General features: G+C 42.6%; 1 protein-coding gene across 1 annotated transcript in view; it reads right to left on the bottom strand.

Moving 5' to 3' along the window:
• Positions 1–311: 311 nt before the first annotated feature.
• The window catches only part of LOC134456086 (cadherin-7-like), a 187,338-nt gene continuing 162,459 nt past the window's right edge, over positions 312–25,190 (bottom strand). Inside the window, exons 14-16 of the mRNA XM_063207519.1 lie at positions 20,775–20,889; positions 16,826–17,077; positions 312–913 (exon numbers count right to left, since the gene is read on the bottom strand). Of these exons, the coding sequence (XP_063063589.1) occupies positions 312–913; positions 16,826–17,077; positions 20,775–20,889 (969 nt within the window). The remainder of the gene's footprint in view (positions 914–16,825; positions 17,078–20,774; positions 20,890–25,190) is intronic.

Here is a 25,190-nt window from a genome sequence, read left to right on the forward strand (position 1 = left end):
CTCTGATAATCATCATTTATCAGAGCACATGTGTCAGAACTGTTGCTGTAGCGAGGCTGCAAGAGTGTAAGTATCGCGAGGCTATGCTATGTGCCAGAAACACATAGCATAGCCATGCTTTTATTAGACAGACTAGGCCGTTGCGGCCCTTTGTGTTGGAGCCCTGAACAGTCAGCACCAGTACCGTACTGGTAAACAGCACTGGTAAACACCAGTAAATATAATTCAAGAAAGCCTCATGTCTCTATGCAGTATTTCACTTGGAGTTCCCAATCGGGTAGAGCCGCCACCGCTATCGCAGTAGCGTGAGGCTACGAGAAGAAGCCGTTGGCCTCCATGTTTCCGTAGAGGTCGGCCAGCTTCTTGAAGCGCGGGCCCCAGTTGCTCAGGTAGTCGTAGCTCTGTTCCGAGTTCTGTTCGGCTCCGCTGCTGAGCGACTCCAGCGAGCTGAGCGACTCGGCCACGGACCCGCTGCCCTCGAAGGCGTACGTCTGCAGCGAGTCGTACGGCGGCGCGCCCGGGTCCACGTCCGCCTCCTTCAGCCGGTCCCAGATGAACTCGCGGAACAGCACGTTGTCCGGGAGGGTCTTGTAGGGGGGCAGCCGCGCCGGGGGGCCTCCCGCCGGGTGGGGGTGGGGGTGGGGGTGGTGGCGATGCGAGGAGGAGGAGGGGTAGGGGAAGAAGGTGGGCGTGTCGGGAGTGACGTCGCGTCGCGTCTTGTTGGCGCTGTGCGTCGTGGCCTCGTGCATGATGTTGAGGTTGCGCAGGGCCACCATGTCGAAGGCTTCCGTGTCCTCCTCCCCGCCGCCCTCGTCGTCATAGCGAACGATGTTCTCGCGGATGTCGCGCTCGTCCTCCAGGATCAGGGGGACCTTCCTCCTCCTCCTCATCGTCACGATCAGAAGCACCAACACTGCAGAGAAGGACACAACATGATACATCATTATTTAATATTGATTACAATAAATTATAGCAATACATTCATTACAATATGGCGGCCGTGGCCTGGAGGTTATATTAAGGAGATGGACTTTAGATCAGTGGGCTGCAGGTTCAAATCCCACCCTTCCACTCCCTATCTCGCTCCATGGCTGAGGTGCCCTAGAGCAAGACACCCAACCCCACATTGCTCCAGGCACTGTAACCAATACCCTGCACGTAAAACAACTGAGTCGTTTTGGATAATAGCGTCAGCTAAATGTAATGTCATGTCATATTTATCATACTCCTCTTCCTCATCGTCACCATCAGAAGCACCAAAACTGCAGAGGAAGGAAACAATGTTGGATTACAGATGATACATAATCTACAATATGTATGTATTTCTCCTCCTGTTCATCGTCACTATAGGAAGCACCAAAACTGCACACAATTGCACATAATTTACAATATTTACTCCTCCTCTTCCTCAACAATGGGCCGGAGTACGTTTCTAACAGCACAAGTTCCGAGTAGCAGTACAACATGCCCGTTTTTTTCATAGTAGCCTACACAAGCATTGTTCACTAACAACATTTTTTGTAGCAAGGACTTTCAGCAGAATGTTTTGGAAGATGGTTTTTGGTAAAAGTTTAACCAATACTTTAACTGATTTCAAACAATGCATCAAAAAGTGTCCTAGTACAGGGGAGTAAAGGTCTATTAAAGCTTATTGTTCATAGGGCCTACAATTTGCGAGTACGGCCCTGCTGCTAGCACCTACGGTGTATGTACAGTGTATGTACTCCTGGAGATAGAGCAGCCAGTGTTGCCAGATGTGTCTGGCCAAATCCCACCCAAAAGCTTCTCAAAAACCGCTGTTCATAGGGCCCACAATTTACCTTTGGCTAAGGCCCGCCCTAAAGTGCTTTTTGACCAATCACAGCGCTGCAAAAGGACTACCTCGGACAAACCTCGGACAGTTTTGGCAGCGCTCCATTGAACTCAATGCTGAAATCGCATGTTTTCAAGTAGTTAGCGAGATACGGTCGTATTATTATTAAAATATGATTGGACATTGCCTGGGGTATTTGTGACAAAGGTGCAAGTTTCCCCGCGATGTAACAGGTGGTAATCGCTTTCCTCTTTACCTAAAACCGGACTAATATTAAGCAGCTGGATAGTCTGCCTTGAAGGGTCTCGGCAGCAGCACACTCGACTAGAAAGCACACGGATCAAAAACATACTTTGTGTGCTCCGATCATGCCACCATCTCATTCGTGTCACTTTTCAGTAAGGTTGTAAGCAAACCACGAACCTGTTTCAGAGTAGGATTTTGGATTTCTGATCTAATTAATGAAGAAACACCGCTAGCAAAGTTAACTATCGGTCACGGCAGGAGTGTTTTGACTAGCAGCTGATGGACGTGATTTTGTTAAGCTACTGAAGATATAAACGCCAAACGTTAATGTTACACATTGCTGTGGTAGCTTTGAAGATTACTACAGCCATCACGTTGTGTGATTTCGTTTTCGTCTAGCAAGTTTGAGTCAGGGCTCAAAAGATATGCGAGCTCAGCTTACCATGGTGCTGGTTACAATGCCTATCGATACCCATGTGAGAAGAGCCCATAACAACAGCTGTGATGCATCGCATGACCGTTCAGAAAATAAATACTTATATTCACAATACTATGAATGGCGTTTTTTTATTTATTAGGGGTGAATAACTGCTGCGATTTGCAGTCACTGCATAAATCACGTTGATATCTCAGCATTGAAAGTTTATCTGTCCGACCTAGCAACTGTAACTAAAGAGGGCGGGGCTTAGCCAAAGGCGAATTTCGTCAACAGCTATCAGGACTTTAAAAAGTTGTTCCAAATATTTTGTCAATAAACAACAACCAACGACCATGAGATACTGAAGTACAAAACACGCACGGGAAAGAAAAACATGCAACACCAACACTCTTATGATCCTTGTGCATGAAATTCGAATACAAATGCATGAATACACATAACAGAAAATGCGATGAGCTGTCTGAATGTCTGAAACAGAACCTCTAAAAAAAGAATATGTACACATAACAAACAATGCACTCTGTACTGAAATTTCAGAGAAATACAAACGCACATTGCCCATGCAAACCATTTGCTTACATACAATATCTATCTCAAACAGGGATGATCCATAGAACTGTAAAACACACTATACAGTAAGTATGCATGCAATGTAAAGAACATGACTCATGAATTAAAAACATAAAACATCATGGCATAGCTCTGAAGTATGGTCAGAGACGGTTTAGGCAGGAAGAGACGTGATAGCTGGTGTAAGCGTCCATAGAAATTAACGGTGAAGATTCGTAACGCAAATATGGCGTCTTCCCGCCTTTCTGGTAACAAGAGCCAATGTGCCTGCTGAGCTGCGTTGCCAGTGATCCAATCATCTGGCTGCATCGGCGCACGCGAAATGTTGCACATGATCAATTGTGAAAAGCCGTTTCTCTCGTGCCATTATGAAACAACTGCGCCTGCGCTCTGTCAAAAAAAAATGTGAGAAAAGTGGCTTAAAAAGCTTTATTTTGACTCGTATGACACAACCAAGTAGTCTAGATCAGTGGTTCTCAAACTGTTTGTGTGAAGTACCACCCGAGAAAATATTGAGCTCTCCGAGTACCACCTTGACAACCAACAATATCACAACAAAGGCCTTCAATTCACAATTGCCAGTCGATACAAGAGAGGTTCATAATGGCATCAACAGCTACAGTCACATTCAGAGCAAGTTTGTTTTTAAATTTCTTGCTTGCCTAGAATTATTCTGCATTATGTTTACAGATTCCTACAGTTCAATATTACAAAATATGAGACGAAAGAGACATTTTCAACTGCAACAACTTGATCAGCCTTCAAATCAATGTAAAAATGAATTCTTCCAAGTACCACCAGAGATGTCTCAAGTACCACCAGTGGTGTACCACAGTTTAAGAACCACTGGTCTAGATTGATCAGTTTTTCACGGTGGTTTCAACCATATGGTTTTCACAACCGCTGGGTTCCCTCCCGTCCTATACTCAGTTTCCCCATTCATTTTTCCCATTGACTCTCAGATCTGGTCTCACTAATCGCAAAATAGCACCCCGAAGGTGTCAACAAGATGGCGGCGACTGTCCCGTCTCCTCCTACCTAAACCGTCTCTGGTATGGTATAGCTCACACCATGGTCAAGCAGTACCATTTCAAGTCACGGTTTTATATAATCTGTATTTGTTTTTTTATGGGTAATCATCAGCCTCCCTGCCTTTAAACCACCAGCTGTATTAAACCCGTGGATCAATATCTGAGTGATAATGGTCAAAGTGTCGAGTTGTTTCTGCAATATTAATGTTACCTTAAGGCATTTGGCTGAGATATTACTTTGCTGCTCTCAGAGGACTGAAGGCATGAAAGAAAACATCATGCAAATGGCCACACAGAGTAGACCAACAACAATAACGTCATACAAGTAAAAAGACACACAGGTGAACACACACGTACGAATACAGACAGGCTGACAGACAGACAGAGAGAGACAGACAGACAGGCAGAAAGGCAGACAGACAGACAGACAGACAGACAGACAGACAGACAGACAGGCAAACACACACGTATGCATACAAACAGGCCGACAGACAGACAGGCAGAAAGACAGACAGACAGGCAAACACACACGTATGCATACAAACAGGCCGACAGACAGGCAGAAAGACAGACAGCCAGACAGACAGACAGGCAAACACACGTACGCATACAAACAGGCCGACAGACAGACAGAGAGAGACAGACAGACAGGCAGAAAGACCGACTGACAGGCAAAAACACACATTTTCACATACAGATAGACAGACAGACAGACAGTTAATTAGCAATAGAGCAAATAAAGAGAGCGATAGAGTTTCCACACTTTAAAATAAAATGAAAGTGCATCTGATGCAAAGTGACATTAAGAGAAAACGTGGTCTACATCTGATGCAAAGTTACATTAAGAGAAAACGTGGTCTACATGCATCTGAACATTATTTTTCATTTTCTGAGAGTCAATCTGCGTTTCCATCATCATACACTTTGTTCCTTTCTCGGTTAATTACGCATGTTCAGAGTCAGATGAAACACGCCTTTCCATTTCACCCAGAACGCACCTTTTTTTATCAGAACAAGAACTCTGAGTGCCTTTTCCTTTTCTTTTGACAGCTCCTCCTGTTATTCTCTCTCTCTCTCTCTTTTTATCTCTCTCTCTCTCTCTCTCTCTCTCTCTCTCTCTCTCTGCACGCCCCCAATCCATGGATCCTTCTCATCTATTAGATGGCTGAAAATAACTATTCGTACTCCGGCGAAAAACTGGCAAACGCCTAATGATCCCCTATCCATCACTGTCGCCCGGCAAGCCGGTAAAATATCGCTCGGTGGGTTCAATATTTCTTCTTCTCTCACCTCCCCACCTCCCCACCTCCCCCACCACCAGCCCCACATCTCCATTCTCCATACAGCGTATATAACAGCGTATACAGCGCCTGGATCCAGGAGAGGGCAGGGGAAGAGTGGAGGCGAGAGCTGCTTCCTGCTGCCTTCGCACCTCGTAATGGGCTGAGGAGTAGAACTCGGGATGGGGGGGTTGGGGGGGGGGGGGGGGGGGTATGAGTGTGGGGATGGATGGTTGGTTTGTTGGGGAGAATAACTCGAGGGTGGGGTGGGGGGTTGGATGTGGGGGCGGAGGGTTTGCCATTTTGAAACACTAATGTCAATTGTTGATGGATGGGTGCCAGCTTGCTCATTCACTCACTCACTCACTCAGTCTCTCGCACTCTCTCTCTCTCTTTCTCTCTCTCTCTCTCTCTCTCTCTCTCTCTCTCTCTCTCTCTCTCTCTCTCTCTCTCTCTCTCTCTCTCTCTCTCTCTCTCATGGTCCTGTTTACTGTGCTCTCAGCTCTCTCAGCTAAGTTCTACCTGCTAAAGTAGAACTGAGGCCGTGTGTGTGTGCGAGAGAGAGAGAGAGAGATGAAGAAGGATATGTGTGAACTTTCACACACCAAAAATCTTGGCTTGAGATCAATATACAAAGTGTGAAAACATGCGCATTGCCTGGAACCATTCGCATCTCATGTATGGCACATTTTCAAAACAAGAAGTTGGCATGAGGACAAAACTAGATGTTTTTTTTTGGTTATTTACACAAGGCTACCATTTACCAATAACTTGGAGCTAGAGAAGCTGACATTCTTTTTTGTCATTTCAGTGCATTTAGAGCTCATTTGTTTTCGTATGCACGTCCAGTGCATTAGTGTGGATTGCTGTGCTGGTGCGAGACAATAGGCTTTGATTAATGAAGAGCTCTGGGGTGTCAATGGGGCTGCTGCTCCATTTGCTGCAGCGCTGATGGACTACAGGTGTTATTTAATTGAGCCTACACCAGATTACACTAAGGGGCTAAGGGGAGATTCGTCAAATTGACAAAGCCGGCAACGACTTAGTGCTCGGTTTATTTTTCAGTACGCTGTACCTATTCATTCTCTGTATATAGTCTCTTGTCGACACATGGAAGAGTGAGAAACGTAATTTCATTGTGTGTTCAGTGCATTTGAAGAAATTGATAATAAAACTGACTTGAGCATTCACTACCTCTACCACGCTGTATGATGCTCCGCACCTGGATCAAGTCTGTCTGAGTCTGTTTTTGTGGGTTTGCATAGTAATTTTGTACAGTAGTTTTTCTTGTACATTTGGACATTCTTACATTCACTGTATGCCCCTTTCAAAGTGCTGCTTTTGAATGAGCTTTAAAATGCATTGTACTGAGTAGGCCTATAATGGCAGTAAAAGCCTTCTATTCTGTTCTATTCTGTTACTCTCTTCTTTGAAAGCTTTTTTTTGGTATCACTTTATTTTAGGGATACATCTATTAGCACTAATATATATAATGTTAATGCCTCACTGATTCTTGAGAAAGTGGCTAAAACAGGTTGTAATCTCGAAAGAAAAAACCGAAGTGAATTACAAAATAATATGGAATATCCTCGTAGACAAAGGTCTTGGCTTTTCAGAAATGCACAAGGCCAATCTCCCCATTTTGAATTTTTTTCAGAAATCAGGTTTTTCTCCGATCATACCTTGTTTTTTGTCAACACCGTCAGACACAATTAAAAGCAATAAAAAGTGTATTGATTTGGTTACATATGTATCTGGAGTTTTCAAGTGATTGTTTGTGTTTTTTGGTTCACACATACGCCTTTAAATGTTGAAAATTCACTTTCATTCTATTTTAATACGGCTTCATGTGTTCCAATTCTAAAATATGTGCTGTCAGACAATGCTTACTTAATGCCTAAATAGATCAAACATTTTTTGTAATTTCACAAATATTCGTGTAGGCTTAAATTTGCTATTACTTTGATAATTCAACAACTCCAAAGGAAAATGTTGTAAGGACATTCATTTAAAATGTCCAAAACTCCTTCTTACGGTGGTGACTTAAGAACTGACGGTGGTGACAGTAATCTGAAGGTGGTGAAAGTGACCTAATTATTACCTACATTTAGCAAAATAAATAGCCCTCTCAAGTCAATGACATCTAGCATAAACACTTTATTTTTGTGTGTGCACCGTATGTTTGTGCATGTGTTTTTTCTTCATTTATTAGATACTCTAGGAAGTAGGCCTAGATTATTGAAAATGTGGCATAAACAGGTTTTAAGCTGTTCAAATCCAAAATATAGAGGTGTATTATCATAGATGAAGGTCTTGGCTGTGCAGTGAATGTATTGGCCAAGCTCCCCATGTTTTACATTTTTCATAAAATGGGCTCTTTCTTGTTTTTGTCACCAGCGTCAGACAGAATTAGAAGTAAAGAAATATCTTTACTGTATTTAAGTGAATTACTTTTACAATTCAACATAATTGTAGATACTTATTGGAAGCATATTCTTAAAACTTGTCAAAAACATGTAAAACACATGCTTTTTTTGTGAACTACATCAGATGTCACCACCGTCAGGTTTTGTGACAAAAAACCCTCCAAATGCACCTCAGTGGAGGCTGGAGTATAAGTTTGGGTCACAATTATTACTAACATATCTGGTAATGTTTCATTAACCAGCACAATTTAGTAAAATATGGAACAAGATGATGAGCGGAACAAAATCTGACGGTGGTGACATCTGACGGTGTGAGATAAAAAAACACTCTTTTACATATTATGCATTTTTTGCTCACATTAGACACTTCGTTTTCGCTCTGTTTCTTAGGGGCTTCATGCCGCTTCTGAAAATGTATATATAATTAACATTAATGTAAGATAATACTATTAAAACACCTGACGGTGTTGACAGTTTATGGTTGGGACAGTACCAGTGTCCAAACAAATTAACAAATTGAGGAGAAATTAGTAAACTTACAGGAGCTTCAGTGATGGTGAAGTATTCAGTAGAGTTTTGAAACGGGGTCCTAAGTAATGACAATGACCTTGTACATACCTGATTTTATTGTCTTTTAAAAAAAATCTGACGGTGGTGACTAATATCCTGGACACACTTTGAGCAATCAGAAAATAGTAGTAAATATTGCTTTACACGCACTATGTGCATATCTGCAGAAGCACTTCAATATGGACTTTCACATCATGGTAATATTATTCAATAATATCAGTGATTTTTACATTTTAAGTCAATTGAAATGATGATGTCTGTCCTTGGGACAGCTGTTTTTTTACAGGGTGTGGGCAGGTTTATAGCCATGAAAAGTAATACAATTACACTTAAATATTTCAAACGACTGTACATTTGTGTAACAGACCCCTGGGTCTTTACCTGGATTCATTTTGTTCATGAAAATGTAGTTTATTTTCAACAGAATTGGCAGTTTATTGCTGAGACATGTTTTAGCCGCTTTCTCAAGAATCAGTGGCCTGCATAAGTAACTTGTAAGGCATGTACTAAGCAAACGCTAAGGCCTACTAGGTCCTTAGTAAGGTTAAATTGGTAATAAATCCATTATTGTGCATGAACAAGACATTTGCGAATACATGCCTAACAAATGATTGATTTTGCTTTGTACATGCCTCACAAGTTACTTATACAGGTACATTGTATGTATTAGTGCTAATAGATGTATCCCTAAAATAAAGTGTTACCCTTTCTTTTCAATTTTGTGTGTAATAACTGAATACAAAACACCTGCAATAAGCACATATGAAGAAGACATAGCTTCATGAGTCTTTGCATGGATTAGAAAGAAAAAAAGAAGTAATCTTCCAGGACACAAATCTGTCGGAGATGACAAATACTAGAATACGGCGAGAACAATATCAATATTGCTTCATCCAGAAATGTTTCAGACTGAAATTTGTAAAGTCTTATTACTGAGAAAACAAGATAATACTTTTTTTCGGGGGCTGATCTCTTTCTCTCACTTTGCTAAGCTCAATGACATGGTTTTTCCCTCCTTTTCGCCAGCCAAATGTCATCATCTGAAATTGGGGCAGTGGTAGCTGGTGGCTATGGAGACAGACATGTGACCAGGTGACCAGATAAATGGTATCACTGAGGCAGAGATTATAAGACTATAATATATAATATAGTACATTATCCAGTCTCTCTGACTGATGTACCCTTGAGCCAGGTGCCAGTTGTGGACGCCTCCTGTTTAGTTTAGGTGCCGTCCCCCTAACCTGCTCCCCAGGTGCCAGTTGTGGACGCCTCCTGTTTAGGTGCCGTCCCTATAACCTGCTCCCCAGGTGCCATTTGTGGACACCTCCTGTTTAGGTGACATCCCTATAACCTGCTCCCCAGGTGCCATTTGTGGACACCTCCTGTTTAGGTGTCGTCCCTATAACCTGCACCCCAGGTGCCAGTTGTGGACGCCTCCTGTTTAGTTTTGGTGCCGTCCCTATAACCTGCTCCCCAGGTGCCATCCCCCTAGAGAGAAACTAATAATATGTACTGATTAGAGTGCAACATCACCATACATCATGGTCTCAAAACACTTATAAAACATCAAAAAAGGCTAAATGAAGTAAAGTGAATAATAAAATAGTATAGCGAACAAGAAAAATGGAACAATAACAATGAAGGAACCTTAAACTCATAGCAATGATGTAGTTGAGTACTTTCATCAGACAGTTGAAGGAGGTGGGTCTGCACACTGCCAATAAGCTTCAAAAAATAAACTTCATTATTTAAAACGCAACATTTCGATTACCCTAAATCTCCATCAGGAATACCTACCTCCTTCAACTGTCTGACACTTTTGTCTTTTGTAAAAAAACTACCTCCAGCAGACAGGTTATGTGTGCGATGTTGAGTGTAGGGCAGAGATCAGGCTCTTTTTCCACACAGTAACAGCAGCTGGAAATTGGTATCATTTGCACTGTCACTTACAGTACAGTCATGGCCGTAGCCACATGAGGTAAGGGAGGTCCGGACCTCCCTAATTTTTAGAGAAAAAAAATGTATTTTTTTAATCTCAGTTTTTACATATATATTTTTTGCTTGTTTTTAGTAGTTTATTTCCAGAATTGATTTTGCCCATTCACAAAAGTAAATTTTTCATGAATACTTACCACCAGCATCAAATTCTAAGTATTCATTATGACTGGGAAAATTGCGCTTTTCATACATGAAAAAGGGGATCTTCTCCATTGTCCGCCATTTTGAATTTCCAGCTGCAAAACTGTATTTTGGTCATACTAGTAAATATTGGTTTATTATTTAGCAAATATTAATGAAAAGACCAAAATTGGCAGAAGACAGCACAGTTTCAATGAGCAGCATAGTAGTTGCAATAGATACTCTTGGCACCATCCTACACAGTGCTGCTTTAAAAATGTCTGCGCGCTGCTCGCACACTGTGAACCTCCCTTATTTCAAACTCCTGGCTACGGCCATAAGTACAGTAGGCATATAAATTTGCTCTTAAGTCTATTTTCTATTATCTTAGCGGAGATGGAGATCACAAAACACTGTCAAGTGCATGTCAATATTGGATGCCAAGACATTTAATAACCAGTGGCTACGCTGACATGATGGTTTTAATTCCGAATTAATAATTAATAATTAGACAGTTCTATCGAGTTTGCTTTGATCTTTCATTTATTTCCGAATTGTGAAGTGTTTACATAATGTGTTCAAAGAGGAATTAACCTTTATTCAGAATTAAAGTGAGTTCATTCAGAATTAAATGTCTCCTGTAAATGTGGTGACTATGGTGGCATATTGGGCGACTTAAAGTTGTTAAAATGGGGGTGGTGGTGGTGGGGGGGGTGTGTCCACAAACCCACGCAAAATCTAATTTTGATTTCCGACCTTTTTACTTGAACTATTATCCAATATGAGATGATGGGTTTTTTGTCACCAAACTTTGAAACAACTTTGTGCGATATGCTATTTCTAGTCACTGACTTGATAATACCATATTAACTTTTACAGTTTGCAGTAAAAGTCAACTGTATGCTAAAAGTGGAATAGAGTTAAGGTGCACCCAAAAGTCATCCTCTTGACTTTCCCTCACTCTCCTGTCACCGGAAACTGACATATGCCAACTTCCAATCCCGAAGCAACCCAATCTAATAAGAAAGTTGTGTGAGGCAGGGCAAGTCTGGAAGGAAGGCCTACTGTACTCTACCACCAGAGAGAGAGAGAGAGAGAGTGATGGCGAGCTGGGGTTGAGTGGGTGGAGAAGACAGAGAGGCTGACATATTGTACAGGGGGAAATCAGAAAATGTATGAATTTTGGGGGAGAAATGCATAGGAGAGGAGAGTACCGTATGTGACAACACCAGACGCCCCGACATGCAGGAAAAGTAATTTCACCAGAGTAACCCCTTTTCCCCATCCGCCCTTAAGCCACAGCACAGATGGATGGATGGACGGACGGATATGGTGGATGGGTACATAAGATTATTGCCATCCAAAAACAAGATTTGCTTTATTAAATAGAGACTGGATGACTGTGCACATTGTATACTGCCCACACGCACACGCACACACACACACAAACGCACACGCACACGCACACGCGAACACACACACACACACACACACACAACCGCACACGCACACGCACACACACACACACACACACACACACACACACACACACACACACACACACACACACACACACACACACACACACACACAGCTGATATACGTATCTATAGGCTTGAAGACAAGTTATATCAGAGAGAGTAGAGAGAGAGAGGTTCCATTGGCCCATTGTTTCCTGGTTCTATTATGGCCCCCCTTAGGCAGACCTAGGCAGACCTAAGGTCTGTTCTATTCATTGTAGGAGCATTATGACACGCCCCTTTAGGCAGACCGGAACCTGGTCGCGTTAGGTGCCCATAGAAACCTATTATGTTGGCATATCTCTATAGAATATCTCTGGTTATATGGTGAACAATTTTGGGGTTGAAAGCTGATGCCGCTAAAGCATTCTGGAATGCAAAGTCAGCTGACTGTACACTTTTTGTTCCATCACCTTCTATTGAGGTCTGTGTGAGTAAATGAACCTCTTTCACGTTCTCTTCCGTGAATTGAGTTTGAAAATTAAGAAAAGAAATAACAGGATATGAAGCCAATAGCAATTGGCAACTTTTAATCCCCCATTTCTTCCCTCTGCTCATAAACCATGACGTCTCTAGAAACCCTTGGAATGAGCACTTTAATTTGTATGGTCTGACATTGCGCTGGCCTCAATGATTGCAGACAGAGATATAATCATTTTTAAAACGGCAGTCTAGTTTTTGTCTTGTCCACCTTGCATAATATCTGCGCCGACCAAAGAAATCAAATAAAGCAGGAGGAGGAATCTATGTGGGTGTTGCTAATACAATTTCTCGCAATCAGATAACCGTAATTATGATCAGATAACGTCTATTGGATTACGCATCTTACATCGCCACTTAACAGAATCTGATAGCTGCGCATCTCTGATAATGATCAGAGGCGTTTGGCGTGCATGTAAACAAGGTCCGTGTTCAAGTTAACAAAGCTGCCTATATTTGACAGTTGTTTAGCTTGCCAAAGGCATTGCTGTAACGTAACCAGTGCACACAACCATGGAGGCTCGCTGACAGGTCAGTTGTCCAGGGCCCAGAGAGAGAGGGGGGCCCAAGAATTGGACCCCCATTACATTGTATGTATTGAGAATGGGGCCCTCTCAGATGAGTTTTTCCCAGGCCTTGCAAAAGCTGCCAACGGCCCTGCATTCAATATTGGCACTCGCACGAATAGGACTCACTCCTACCAGATCAGGTCACTTCAGATACAGCAATGTAGCTTGCCAAAGGCATTGCTGCAACCAGTAGGCTACACACAACCAGGCACGCCGACAGGGGGGAGCGAATGGGTCAGTCTTCCCAGGCCCAAGGAGAAAGGGGTGCCAGAATTGCATCTCCATTACATTACATTGTAAGTATTGAACGCATTAAGTGGGGGGGCACTGGCCCTACCGCTTGTCACCATCTTCACTATGCTATCACAAATAAAGTCAAAAAGACCAACAAAATATCTTAAAAAGGGGGGAGAGGGGGGGACGACATGTCAGATAATTCTGCCATCCGCGTCGCAAAAGCTGTCAGCGGCCCTGCACAGGACATTGCCGCACTGACTCTCCAACTAGATCAAGTCACTTAAAACACTGCGATGTTTTGTCTAATTTATAGGCGTCGAGAATCACTATCAAGACGTGGGAGACGACTGGCAAGGACCAGGAGTCATGGGACGAGTACAGAACAGATGGAAGAGTGTCCACAAAGAGTAGTGCAAAGGCAGAAGGTCGTTAAATAAAATATACATATGGACACCCACGTGAAATCACACAGGCACACACAAACACACACACACACACACACACACACACATACAAACAAATACATGTACGGAGTCAGATAAACACACACACACACATACACAGACACGCGTGCGCGCATGCACTTACTCACACACTCACACACTCACACGCACACACACACACACACACACACACACACACACACACACACACACACACACACACACACACACACACACACACACACAGAAAAAACCCACAAACTACCTACAGTACGAATACACATGAGTAAACCCAAACATCCACTTTTCTGCAAATAATTTGGTTTCAGTAGATGAGACAATCTGGAAATGAAAGTTGCAAAATATCTGATCCAACCAACCATTTACTGCACCATCTGATCATGAGCACGTACATAGACACACGCACGCACGTACGCATGCACGCACGCACGCACGCACACACACACGCACACGCACTTACGCACGCACACACACACCATCAGACAGGTAGGTAGATGAGCTAATTGGTGAAATCTGTTGTTTTAAGAGAACAGAGCGAAGGACCACATGGCAGCTTTTTATTTCTGTCCTGATGGTGAGATCACTAGCCGCCCCGGCTAGTCGTGCGGCGCCTACTAGCCGGAAAACACAAACACTGCTGTTGACAGATCCCTTCACGAACAGCTGGCACCAACATTGATGATGAGTGCAGGTAAACTGAGGATAGGCTACATACACTTTGCTAACTAGGTAGCCATTTTGTGTTCATCTTGTGTTCTTTTTAATTCAATGCCAATTCAGCCGCAATTACCAATATATTTATTCACATTATATATAGGTGTCTTGATCATCATCCTTTTTATTCATTCTTTTCTCTACAATGTCTTAACATAAAGGACGTGGCCTTGATTCTTTACCTCTGAAATTTTACATACTTTATTCTGCAGCTGTTCTCTTATCCAGTGATGTGAGTATGCCGTTCCGGAGGGAGAGTAGAGCTTTTCTGCCTAAACTAAACTCAATGAAATTAAATTAAATTAAAATTCATTTCTATAATTTCCTTGTAGCGTGGGAATGCCCATTATTATTATTGCAGGTGTCTCATAGTACTCTGTCCAATCATACTATATTATATACAGTATATTGTCATACTGTATTATATTATATATTTATTTATACAGCACTTTTAAAATAGGGCATTTTGGCAGCATAATAAAGCATTTTAGCAGCCTATGAGCAGCATTGTATTCTACTGTACATCTATTCTGTTGTGTCTATAGTACATGTTTTCTGCATGTAGTCGTTTGCTTACCCAGTAGAGTAAGTATGCAGCCCAGTACGACGAGCAGTACTCTGGTGCTCAATATTCTACTGTACATACTGTATATTCTATTTTATCTGCCTACGCAACTGAATCCTCTATTCTGATTGAAAAAACTAAACTGAGGATAGGCTACATACACGTTGCTAACTAGGTAGCCATTTTGTGTTCATCTTGTGTTCTTTTAATTCGATGCTAATTCAGCCGCAATGACCAATATGCTGTAAGTTATTTATTCACATTATAGGTTTCTTGATCATCATCATTGTTATCAATTCTGTTCTGTACGATGTCTTAACACAGAGGACGTGGCCTTGATCATTTACCTCTGAAATTTTACATTATACTTTATTTTGCAGCTGTTCTCTTATCCAGTGATGTGAGTATGGAGTTCTTATGCTTAAACTAAACTCAATTAAATTAAATTCAATTCAATTCATTTCTATAATTTCCTTGTAGCGTGGGAATGCCCATCATTATTATTGCAGGTGTCTCATAGTACTCTGTCCAATCATACTATATCATATACAGTATATTGTCATACTGTATTATATTATATAAGTTTCATTTACAAAGCACTTTTGGCAGCATAATAAAGCATTTTAGCAGCCTATGAGCAGCATTGTATTCTACTGTACATCTATTCTGTTGTGTCTATAGTACATGTTTTCTGCATGTAGTCGTTTGCTTACCCAGTAGAGTAAGTATGCAGCCCAGTACGACGAGCAGTACTCTGGTGCTCAATATTCTACTGCAGTGGTTCTCAACTGGAACAGTCTTGGGACCCACCATTTTCCACTCTCATTCGGTCGCGACCCAATTTTTTTAGCGACACTCAATGACTGGTTCGACTCAATGACTGGTTGCATGCTACTATCTCTTGTAAATTGTTGCAGGAAAAGAAGATTTTTTTTTTTTTTAGCGAATCAATGAATTACGATTTTTTTTACACCACGGCTCCGCGACCTACCCATGACCCCTCCGCGACCCACTTTTGGGTCGCGACCCACCAGTTGAGAAACACTGTTCTACTGTACATACTGTATATTCTGTTATATCTACATGTTCCACTTCCTTTAATTATTAACTTATTTTCATTTTATTTTTATATACATCCTACTTCATTCTTGTATAACCATTTTTATTTTTATTATTATTTTATATTTTAATTATTCTCCTATTATTAGTTGTGATGTATACATTCATTGATGCTTTGTTATTATTTTGTCTACTATTATTGCTCTGTTTTAATGTAAAGTAACCTTCGGTATCTTCAAAGGCGCTTACAATAAATTTATTATTATTATTTATCATGTTTTCTGCATGTAGTTCTTTCACGTGAGTATGCAGCCCAGTATGGCGAGCAGTGCTCTTACCCAATAGAGTGAGTATGCAGCCCAGTATGTTCTTACCCAGTAGAGTGAGTATACAGCCCAGTATGGCGAGCAGTGCAGCTTACCCAATAGAGTGAGTATACAGCCCAGTATGTTCTTACCCAATAGAGTGAGTATGCAGCCCAGTATGGCGAGCAGTGCTCTTACCCAGTAGAGTGAGTATGCAGCCCAGTATGGCGAGCAGTGCCCTTACCCAATAGAGTGAGTATGCAGCCCAGGGGTGCATTTCTCAAAAGAGAAGTTGTTAGCCTGTTAGCAACTTCAGTAGTTGCCAATGGGAAAATGCATTGAAAACAACAAAGTCGCTAATGTAGTAAGCAACTTTGGTTTCAAGAAATCCACCCCAGTATGGCGAGCAGTGCCCTTACCCAGTAAGGTGAGTATGCAGCCCAGTATGGCGAGCAGGGCCCCGGTGCTGAGGCCGGCGGGTAGCGAGTAGGCCACGGCTCCACAGGCCTGTGGCACGCCGTCCGCATCGCAGTCGCACACCTGCACCAGCAGCGTGTTGGTGCCGCTCAGCGCCGGCGAGCCGCTGTCCACGATCAACACCGGGAGGCGGTAGAGGGACTGCTCCCGCCGCCGGAAACCGCCGCGCTTGGTCAGAACCGACGCCGTGTTGTCTGGAAGGAAGGAAGGAAACACAATCAAGCAAATCAATACAGGATATGAAATATTTTTTATTATTTGTCATGTCATGTTTTTTTCTTTTCTTTAGTTTTTACCACCTCTCCCTGATACTACCTGTGTTATATGTGTGTACCTGTGTTATTATGTGTCTTGAAATGTCCTTGAGGGCACTATGTGTATTTATGTAAGCTACTTGACACCTTAATTTCACCCCGGGGATCAATAAAGTTACTCTACTCTACTCTACTCTACTCTACTCTACTCTACTCTACTCTACTCTACTCTACTCTATTCTACTCTACTCTACTCTACACTACTCTACTCTACTCTACTCTACTCTACTCTACACTACTCTACTCTACTCTACTCTACAGGGGTGAGTTTCTCAAAAGGGAAGTTGTTAGCCTGTTAGCAACTTCGGTAGTAGCCAATGGGAAAATGCATTGAAAGCAACGAAGTAGCTAATGTAGTAAGCAACTTTGGTTTCGAGAAATTCACCCCTGTACTGTACTCTACCCTACTCTACTCTATTGTACTCTACTCTACTCTATTGTACTCTACTCTACTCTACTCTACTCTACTCTATTGTACTCTACTCTACTCTACTCTACTCTACTCTACTCTACGTCATGCAAAACAAAACATATTTCCGTCAGTAGCCCCATAATGCACAGCGTACGTTAGTGGTGTCAACAATGATCGATTCGGTGCGGCGATCCAATCCAATGAGGGGCATGGACGATCCAGAATCGATCCGACATTTTTTATTAAGTTTCAATTACTTCCGTGGATATTTCGGGAGCAAATGAATGTTAAATTAAATATAAGTACTTCAAAGCATTGCAAGACTTATACAGACTGATCCAGAGTGATACAGAAAACAGCCAATACATTATTGCTCAGTGTCTGACTACTTGTATTGCCTCATCATGACTGATGAAACATTTGCTTTGCTTTCAGTAGAAATGTAATGCATTGCAATGCATTGTAGAATTGAATCGGATCGGATCGGATCGAATCGCATAGAATCGCATAGAATCGAATCGAAGAGGATCACTACCTCCCGAATCGTGATTGAATCGGATCGTGAGGGCAGTGCCAATCCACACCACTACCGTACGTCCTGCGGCATGCTGTAATAGAGTCATTGGAAAGTTACTACCATAACTACCTAACCTACTACACTACTATGACATACTAGCACAGGGCTTTTAGTAATGCTCTTAGTCATTGCCATTCTGCAATGAAACAGCAAATTTATAGCGGTGTGTCTTAACGGCTTAAAACAATTTGGCTTTTGTCAAAGGCAAAGGCAAAAAAGCCCTAAAAATATAAATTCCTAAAAAAATCTGCAACATGGATTAAAATATTGCATGATATTATTCTACATTATGGTACAATTAGCAGACACAACTTAAACATGAGAATAGAAACAAGTTACCAATGTGTGCAGGGATACAGTGATAAAAAACACAAGAAGTTTTGAGGGATTAGTTTTATAATGAATAGAAGCAAAATATGACTGCTATGAATGTCATGAAAACCCCAAGATTGTTGGCCTGTTTCAAATGAAAACACTATGAAATCAAGAAGACAACACAGTGCTTAGGGCATGCTATGAAGGAATCCAGGGACTACACACCATGTGTTGTTGGTCATAATGTAAAGCGGATAAAATCTGATTTTTAAGAGCCGGGCAGGAAGGGGAAAAAAAAGGTGCAGGGTCACTAAGGATCCACAAGTAATTGTTGGTTGTGTGTGTGTGAGTGAATGTATTATGTACTATATTGCATCCCAAATTACTCTAAAACCCAGCCCACATCATTCCTCCTTTATGTCCCTATGAAACTTTTGTGGCACGGCTCAGCATTTGGGAAAAGACAAAACAAGGGCATATAAAATTCAGGAACAAAACATACATAACAGGGGCTTGTTAGTAACGAGAAAACACGGTGGGTGAGGATGAACACTATTTTTTGTGTGCAAATGCAGATGATACAATTCCCGATTAAATTATACTTTCAAATGGAGCCATTATACTTTAAAAGATCAGATCTTTTTTATGTCTTCCCCTGCTCCTAAACCACCAATTATCATTCAAGGGCATTCTAATCCATAAAATGCGATTCAGAGGTGAAACAAACACATGTGCGTTTAACTGTATCGTTTCCATAGAAATGCCTTTAACGGTGTCGTTGCCATGGCTGCAGTCTCAACACTCCTGCTACGCCATCTCTGCCTTTGATGTAGCCTACACCGTGTGCTTAGCAGAGGCTGTTCTGAGAAGCAGGGTTGCCAGATGAGGCTGATGATTTCCAGCCCAAAAAATTCCCAAAACCCGCCTGGAAGCTCTAAATCCCGCCCAATTCTATTGATTTCTATGGCCAGAAATTGGGCGTTTTTTTTCCTCCAAAATCCATTTTTTCCCGCACACGGCCATCCTAAGCAGCCCAATTGGCCATATCTGGCAACACTGCTGAGAAGTTCTGTGAATATATGTATTATAAAGAGGGCTGTGGTGTTCCAGGCAAACGGGCGAATGATTATGTAGTCTCAATCGCACCGCACTACAGGGGGCTTTGAGGAGCACATTAGTTGCATTCGCGCACAGGGCAAACTCCCAACTGGATTCTTTAAAAGGGCACACACATTTGTGGTAATTCCCCAATTAGAAATACATAATCAGGGTGCGATTTTTAGGGCGGGGATGCGGGGGATTTTCCCCCCTTCTGGTCTTGATATCACCACTTTTTCTACAAGATTTTATCCCAGTTCAATGTAATTCCATTGATATTGCTTACAATCTGAAACATATCCCCCCTTCTGGTTTTACGACAAATCACACACTGTACATAATATTACATTGTTATCATTATCAAATGCTATTATCAACAGTGACTTACAAAACAAATGTGCCAATGAGCTGGAAAAAAAAGTCCAGGTTACAAATTCGTATATGTGTATAATTTCACACATTCAATAAAAACTCTGCATAAAAGTAAGTTCTGCTTTCTTTCATTAGTGATAACTAGATGTGTTGAAAGAAATAACAGTGTAGTCAGATAAAAGATGACTCCCATATTCATCGTGGCACAGCACTCCAGAGCACACAAGTGTATACTGCACACAACAAAATTGCATTTATGCCTCACCCGTGCAAGATGGCAGCCCCCAGTGGCAGCCGAAAGGGAGCAGTGCGGCAGGATAGTACTATGCTCAGGGTATATCAGTCATGGAGGAGGTCGGGGCAGAGCACTGGTTAATTACTCCCCCCACCAATCTGGCGATTAGGGAGTCGAACCGTCAACCTTGTTTTTGTGCTACAAGTCTGACGCCCTTACAGCTTAACCAGAGATTCTTTAAGTATATAGAGATATGCAAATGTAATAGGTTGCTATGGGCACCTAACATGACCAGGTTCCGGTCTGCCTAAAGGGGCGTGTCATAATACTCCCAGCATCGAATAGAACAGTCCTTAGGTCTGCCTAGGTCTGCCTAAAGGGGGATTACCCCCCCTTCCCCCCCTTTCAATAATAGAACAAGGAAACAATGGGCCAATGGAACCTCACTCTCTCTCTACTCTCTCTGGCTTAACTGTTGACTGAAACGTTGCTGAAAGAGACATGGAAAGTGCAAAAGAGATTGAGAGAGATGATGAAAGGTCACTGAGAGGTCAGTGAGTGAGGTCACCTTTGTTGTCGCGCAGGGTGAAGTTGAAGTTGCCCGGGGCAACAGCCAATGAGAAGAGGAAGCGGTGGCCACCGGGGGGCTCGTCCTTGTCCACCGCACTGACCGTCTGGATGACCTGAGAAACACACACACACGCACGCGCGCACACACACACACACACACACACACACACACACACACACACACACACACACACACACACACACACACACACACACACACACACACACACACACACACACACACACACACACACACACACAGGTTATAATTACATCAGCACTGACCGTCTGTATTAGGCTACCGGAGACATGCACACTCTCTCTCACACACACACACACGCACACACAAACACACACACACACACACACACACACACACACACACACACACACACACACACACACACACACACACACACACACACACACACACACACACACACACACACACACACATTACATAATCACTGACTGGCTGTATTACCTGAGACACGCACGCACGCACACCACACACACACACACACACACACACACACAGGGGTCATCATTGCGAACATCAACAACGTGCCCAAAGCTACACATCAATACTGCATTCGCTATGTCATCCAGGACGAAGGCCACGGCCGGCTATTTCATACACCTAGAAAAAGTAACTCATTAAAAGTCCATTTTAAGACCATTTTAAAAGTCTCCTGGTGGCTAGAATGAAACTCAACATTCATCCTACCTACGCTACTTACGTTCGTCAATAACCCACTATGCTAGTTATTAACCCACTATGCTAGTTATTAACCCACTATGCTAGTCAATAACCCACTATGCTAGTCAATATGGGCAGTGTGTGTGAGTGTGTGTGTGTATGTGTGTGTGTGTGTGTTTTTGTGTGCTTGTGCGTGTGTGTGTTTGTGTGTGGTATATTTCTTCTGTGTTTTAGGTTAAAATTGTGTACCCGTATGTGTTGGCAAAACAAGGGTTACTCTAATGTTGTGAACGCCATATATATAGGGCAGTCATGGGTGAGCGGTTAGGGCGTCAGACTTGCATCCCAGAGGTTGCTGGTTCGACTCCCGACCCGCCAGGTTGGTGGGGGGAGTAATCAACCAGTGCTCTCCCCCATCCTCCTCCGTGACTGAGGTACCCTGAGCATGGTACCGTCCCACCGCACTGCTCCCCATGGGTCGCCACTGAGGGCTGCCCCCTTGCACGGGTGAGGCATAAATGCAATTTCGTTGTGTGCAGTGTTCACTTGTGTGCTGTGAAGTGCTGTGTCACAATGACAATGGGAGTTGGAGTTTCCCAATGGGCTTTCACTTCACTTTCACTTAACCCACTATGCTAGTCAATAACCCACTATGCTAGTCAATAACCCACTATGCTAGTTATTAACCCACTATGCTAGTCAATAACCCACTATGCTAGTCAATAACCTACTACGCTAGCCAGTAACCTACTCTATCAATAACCTACTCGCTTGCTGAGTCTGTCCAGGATAATGCTCAACACAAACTCCGCCCTTTGTGTTCAATGACGAGTGTGCTGAACAGCATGAAAATACACATTCTATGCCAATAAATAAAAACATTTAAAAGTTTAGCAACAGTCTTAGAAGGGGTCTACTAAAGGGTGTCATGTGATTGACATAATTGAACATTAATGACACATTATTTATGTCATGACAGTCATAATAGTCATAATGGGTCATTTGGTATATCATGGTATCCAAACAATGTCAACTTTATGCCATGCATCCTGCTGCAGACCCTTTCAAATAAAGAGCTGCCAAACTTTCATATTCAAAGGAGGGTAAAAGAAGGACAAACGGACCACGGAGGACAGACCAGCGCGACACGACAGCCAAGGCACTTATTTCATCTCCACACACACAGCGCTCATAAACAAAAGCACAGCACCGTCGGCCCCACCGAGGCCTAATGGCAGCAAATAAAGCAGCCCCTGATTTATGCGACATATTGGATCAGATTCTTTTTAAAATACTGTCCCCTCCTCTGTGTTTTACTGCCGGCCGCGTCGCTTATCACTGTGTGCTCGTATTAAGTGCTTATTTGGCAAACGCGCGCGGCCACTGTTTTCCCCAATGAGATCCTCCTATTTTCTTTCTTTTTTCAAAGGAAAGAAGGGACGAAATCTCAGAGAAAGTCTGGAGGATTGATTTTTTTGTGATTAACTTATGGGGACGTTATCACTCTCTCTATCTCGCACTCTCTCCATCGCTCTTTTTCTCTCTTTCCATCTCTCGCTCCCTCTATTTTATCTCTTGCTCTCTCTCTCTCTCTCTCTCTCTCTCTCTCTCCCTCCTCCTCTTCCCACTCTCTCTCCTCCTCCTCTCTCCCTCCCCGCCTCCTCTCTCTCCTCCTCCTCTCTCTCTCCCTCTCTATCTCTCTCTCCTCCTCCTCCTCTCTCCCTCCTCCTCCTCTCTCTCTCTCCCTCCCCCGACTCCTCCTCTCTCTCTCCTTCTCTCTCTCTCTCTCTCTCTCTTTCCCTCCTCCTCCTCCTCTCTCTCTCCTCCTCTCCTCTCCCTCCTCCTCCTCCTCTCTCCTTCTCTCTCTCCTCTCCCTCCTCCTCCTCTCTCTCTCTCTCCCTCCTTCTCTATCTCTTTGCCTCTGGCTACACCACTGGGGCCTCAGGGTTTAGCATTGAGGCTGATAATAAACCAATGATAAAGCCAGATCCACACAGTAGATATACCCACCGCTGGCTTCGCTGGCCTCAGAGTAGATATAGCCCACCAGTGGCTTCTGACTACCGCAGGGAGTTAAACACACAATGACCCCATAGAGATAGCTACAAATGTCCACATCTTATCTGTCGTGCTCAGGTATGTGCGCACGGTACAAATCCAGGCCTTATCGCAAGCCCCGGGGAGCGCAGCTTAGATAGTATACAAAGTCATGCATATCTACAGTATATTGAGACATCATTGCATTTCCGGGAAAAGATGCTGGTGTGCTGTTTTAATTAATGGTGAATGTAGTTGAAGCCAATTAAATGGCTGTTTTGTGTTTGTGTGTCTTTCTATTTTGACCTGGTATCATATTTTGCTTGCTTGCCACAACTTGACTGTACTTGTTTTCGTGTATATTACATTGCATTTAGTCGACTTTTTCCTCCGAAGTGGCTGACAATCAGTACATGTTGCAGAGTTACTTCAACATTTGAGTCAATTTAACATCTTCCAAAATGTATTTATAGAGTACTCTCAGTAAGTGTTGAATTAAAACCACTTTTTTTTTTTTACTGTGAAAGAGGACAAATAGAGACATAAAGTGTGTGGTAAAAAGGCAGTTTCCTTTATTATTATTTGCACTTGTTCTTTGCCCCTGTTCTGCTATGCATTGCTCTTCCCTTTCCAGGCCAACAGGGGCACTCTAGGGATAGGGATGCATGCAATGTTTCCCTTTGGCAATCAGAAGACAGCTAGACGCGCTCAAACACATTAGGAGACAAAGAGGAGAGGCATCCGAACACTAGCCCCCATTGCTCTTACTGAGAGATGATTTATAGGCCTAGAAATACGTGTTGCACATTATCCGCGTGTTGCAAAACAAGATAGCGAGTCTGCCAATTTTCAGCACGTAATGCCTCAATTCACTGCTCTCTCTCTCTCCATTCAAAAAATCTCTCAATTCACTGCCGGCAATGCTCGTCTTATTTCTTCTGAGTTGTAAAAAGACCTGCTGCAACCTCCAACAATTAACTCAAGTGGCAATTTGACAGGAATCAGCGTAGTCAGAAAGACAGACAGATGCCAGGTGCAACTCTGAATATTAATGTTAAACTACTTGCAGATTCTGTTTAATCAGACCAACTTGAGGCTCAGTCCTTATAAAAGAGCCAACCAGGAGTCTGGGAATAAAGCCACAAACTTTTGGTGTACTCTAGACATAAAACCAATGACATGCTGTGCTCTACACACAAACTCCCAATCTGCTGGTGTATTCAAGATGTGAACTCCCACAACCGTGTACACGAATACTCTAGGTGTAAACCCAAAACCTTGTGGTGTATTGCAGATGTAAAACCACAACCTTCTGTAGTTATATACAGTAGGTGTACTCTAGACATAAAAAACCCATGAACTGCTGTGCATAAATTGGCAATCTGCTGGTGTAGTACAGACATTAACTCCCAATCTGCTGGTGTAGTACAGACATTTGCTATGTTTACATGACTGTTTTAATTCAGAATTAATAATTCAGAATTAAATAGTTCTATCTGATTTACTTCGATCTTTCATTTAATTCCAAACTAAGAAGTGTTTACATGATGTTTTCACAGCGGAATTAAGCTTTATTCAGAATTGAAGTCAGTTACTTCCGAATTAAATGTCTCATGTAAACGTAGCAATTAACTTCCAATCTGCTGGTGTAGTACAGACATTCACTTCAAATCTGCT

Source organism: Engraulis encrasicolus, chromosome 9, assembly GCF_034702125.1.
Source record: "Engraulis encrasicolus isolate BLACKSEA-1 chromosome 9, IST_EnEncr_1.0, whole genome shotgun sequence".
NCBI classification, from domain to species: Eukaryota; Metazoa; Chordata; class Actinopteri; order Clupeiformes; family Engraulidae; genus Engraulis; species Engraulis encrasicolus.